The 3,481-nt window shown below is 44.8% G+C and overlaps 1 protein-coding gene across 1 annotated transcript; it reads left to right on the top strand.

Moving 5' to 3' along the window:
- Positions 1 to 247: 247 nt before the first annotated feature.
- On the top strand, positions 248 to 3,481 carry hmgn1b (high mobility group nucleosome binding domain 1b). The gene is made up of 6 exons (XM_084028820.1): positions 248 to 438; positions 1,865 to 1,882; positions 2,033 to 2,062; positions 2,149 to 2,190; positions 2,271 to 2,381; positions 2,467 to 3,481. The coding sequence occupies exons 1-6, from the start codon at positions 421 to 423 to the stop codon at positions 2,512 to 2,514; spliced, it is 267 nt and encodes an 88-aa protein (XP_083884946.1). The 5' UTR covers positions 248 to 420; the 3' UTR covers positions 2,515 to 3,481.

Genomic DNA, 3,481 nt, shown 5'->3' with positions numbered 1-3,481 from the left:
GCATTTGGAGGAAGAAGGCAGATTTAATGACAGTTTTGCCTTGTTACAGCAGATGGCTGCACAGAGAGACAAATAGCTCGGCCCGCTCGTTGACTGACGTTTAACGTACCCACACAGGTAAGAGCACAGATTTGAAATCGCGGAGCTGACCACTGTCTCGGCCAATGAGCGGGCGGTGGGGGCGGGACATAGCACCGTCAATCAAGCCGGAACTATAACGGTTTGAATAGGAGGGAGGGGGGGAATCCAATCCGGTTTCAGCTAGTTCTCCTTCCAATGGAACATTAACGTCGCGCTGCGCTGTATTAGACCGTGCTGGTACAGCTTTATCCAGAATATACCACTGTATTTTCTCCTGTATTGAGCAACATCTAGCTCTTTTTTCTTAAAACAAAAAAATCCGCCCCACACAAACCAGCCATGCCTAAAAGGAGCAGAGTGAGTAGACCTACATATTTCATGCATTCAGTAATACAGCGTTTATAACCCCCAACTGCAGTTTGTGAGACGGACTCGCCACGGCTCGGGCAGAGTTGTTGTAAACGTCGCTACTAATGTTTGTGTCCGTGTTGCGGCTGCATGTAAACAATGTGGCGGCTCGCAGCCAGACTTTGGTCCGTATGTGGCGGCTGTTTTGATCCCCACTGTGTGATTCGTGCTCCTATCTCTCTCCCGTGCAGTGATTATCTTTGTGCCAAGTGGTTTTCCGTGTGCCGGGTCTTTTTGGACCGCAGAATGATGACATGCACAGTCGGAAATGTGTATAAATACATTTAGTTGCATTGAAGGACGAAGCGGGGTCATTTAGTCTCTGTCGACGGGTCGCTTTTCTGCAGAGAAAGTTGGCGGCATATTGATTGTTTCGTGTGGGGGGTCATCACGCTGGATGCTAAAGTTTCCAAAACGTTAATTTCAGAGGATGTTATTCGGTGTGTTCGGCTTTAATGTTAAGCTTATTTTCCACGTGAGCGCCAAGTGTTGTTCACGGCTTTCTTTTTTGACACGTTGTATAATTTAATGCTAATGTGAGACGGTGCCTTTCTTAAGCTCGGCGTGTGTGCTTTGTGTTTATGCGCGGCCGCCCTCCTGTCCGCCAGTGAAAAAAAAAAAAAAAAAAACATTTCTTCGTCCGTCGTGTTAGTCTGTATGTGTATCGTCGGTTCAGGCCACTCGTAAGGTTATGCAATGGCGAGCCTCCGTCAGCAAAGCGCCGCTCCTGTTGCTGGGGGTTCCAGTAGATTCTGCTACCAGATCGACAAGAGTCGCCGCTGAGCATCTCGGAGTGACTGTTTTTCAAATTCGTGGCGGGAACGCGCTCTGCTCGGTTTTTCCTCCCGACGATGGCAATCCCGTTTATTACCAATGAATGGATGTGAGGAGGCGGAGTCCGCCCCCTCCTCCACCGGAGTGTTACAGTAGACAAACCAGTAGCGGGAGCTGGGAGGCACAACCCTGCACGATGCTTAAACTCCGGTGTTTAACTTTATGTGGTCCAGCGTGTCAAATGACGCGCCAGTCCTCCTTTATTATTGTCGCGTAGACAGATGAAGCTGCACAATGCGTTGCTTCCTGATCGATGTAATGACTGTAAACATGCTGATTAAGACGTGAGTGGCTTCAGCTCCATTGTTCAGGGTTTAGTACCTTTCTCAGCCAATCACATGGCAAGGTCTAACCTTAATCATGTATGAAGCAGGATGTGCAGCCATAGGCTAATGTGTTGTCTGGGAACGCCCACTTTTGAGTTACATAACTAACACTTAAAGCCCACTCCCCTCCACCAAAACAACTCACCACAGAGGCATTACAATGCAGGCGATTTGCTTAATCTGATTTTCTCTTTCTCCCCCCTCCCCCCTCACAGACAGGAGGAGAACCAGTGGTAAGGAATAATTAACTCTATTTTTAACACATCTGTGTTTTATTCATTTTTAAACTGACAGTTAGTTCATGCACCCACCAGGGGTCAGTAACACCCTACCAGTGGGGGCTGCTATGTTGAAATTAATTACGCTGTATGTTGACTTTGCAGGCCAAGAGGAGATCTCAGAGGTTGATAGACGTAAGTCCAGACTGCCACAGACAATATTCATGCTGTTAACTGCATTCTTAGGGCTGACAATTTCTTTTGCATTCTATCCCCCACAGAAACCCCTACCTACAAAGGCAGAGGGCAAACCCAAGCCAAAGGTGGGCTCTTGTTTTGATTACTTAATTCTTCTCATGTATTAGACTCGGGGTGACTGATGTGGTTAATATTTTTGTTTTAGCAAAAGGCACCTGTTAAGCCTAAGAAAGCCAAGGAGGTGGAGAAGGCCAAGCCTGAGGAGAAAGCACCAGAGGCCCCCGCTGAGAACGGCGAAGCCAAAGCTGAGGAAGAGGTGAGGCTCGTGGCGTCGCATATAAACACGCAAAAATAAAACTCACATCCTCGATGATTCAAATTTGACTCATCTGTCTTCCCAGGCACCAGCTACAGAAGAAGCTGAGGAAAAAGATGAGGCAGCGGAATAACGTCTCTCAAACCACATCTTTTACCAGTGCTCCCTGTACCTCTTTTCTTGTACAATTCAGGGGAATATTTTTATCAACTATTTTCTAAATACAGGTTTTTTAGTAGTTTGATTGTAGAGAACACTTTTTTTTAATGAAAGAGAAAAAAAAGTCAATTTGGAGACGGGAATTTCGTCACATCCCACAATTTTGCATCGCCACAAAAAAAAAATGCGGTCATTGTTGTTACTGTCAGTGGATTTCATTTCAGTTTTAAATGTGAAGGAGGGGAGGGTGCAGGACAGGTTGCCGTGTCAACACGCAAGCACGACGTTCACAGGAGCTGGGGCAACAACCGGAAGAGCTTGTCTGCGTGGATTACATTCCATATGCTTTATGAGGGACAGTGTATGTAATCTGTGCTCGGGTGGGGATGGACAAAGTCACAGGGCAACTCATTGTTTTATTGTTTATAATGAAGAACAGTGTTTTAGAATGTTTGTAAGCTTTGTTCCTATATGTTAACTCTTGTACTCATGCAGTTTTCTTAATGATCAATACAGCTAAAATCCCTAGTACTGGAGCTCTCCTTATCAGAACTGTGCATCGCTTGTGTTGGTTGTGTCTCTGTTCTGTGATAGCATCGCAATAAATTTGTATAGCTGCTGTGAAAAAAAACAAAACGGTTTTCAATCTTTCTATATGCAGTGTTAAATGGTACATTGTAAGGATGGTAAAAATGGAATTTGTTTTCTTAGCCAAGATAATGGGGTGTATAACCATGAAAAAAACTGTTGAGATTGGCTTCTTAAAGGCCAACAGACAAACTGTACATTTATTTGAGATGTCAAATGCATACCAGCAGTAGCAATATTCATGTGGGTTTTAGATAGCTGTATCAAGTACAAGTGTGCAGTTTCTTTTTATTTGTTTATAGATGTACCTGTGTAATGATTGTTATCAACAAACCAATAAAACTCGGTTGGTA

The sequence above is a fragment of the Eutrigla gurnardus genome (genome assembly GCF_963514095.1).
Source record: "Eutrigla gurnardus genome assembly, chromosome: 15".
NCBI classification, from domain to species: Eukaryota; Metazoa; Chordata; class Actinopteri; order Perciformes; family Triglidae; genus Eutrigla; species Eutrigla gurnardus.
The sequence above is the reverse complement of the archived record's forward strand: the minus strand, read 5'-3'. Positions and strand labels throughout refer to the sequence as shown.

Coding starts and splice junctions, on each gene's coding strand:
- hmgn1b (XM_084028820.1), top strand. Junction 2,063..2,148: donor GATCTCAGAGGTTGATAGAC/GTAAGTCCAGAC, acceptor TATCCCCCACAG/AAACCCCTACCTACAAAGGC. Junction 2,382..2,466: donor AAGCCAAAGCTGAGGAAGAG/GTGAGGCTCGTG, acceptor CTGTCTTCCCAG/GCACCAGCTACAGAAGAAGC.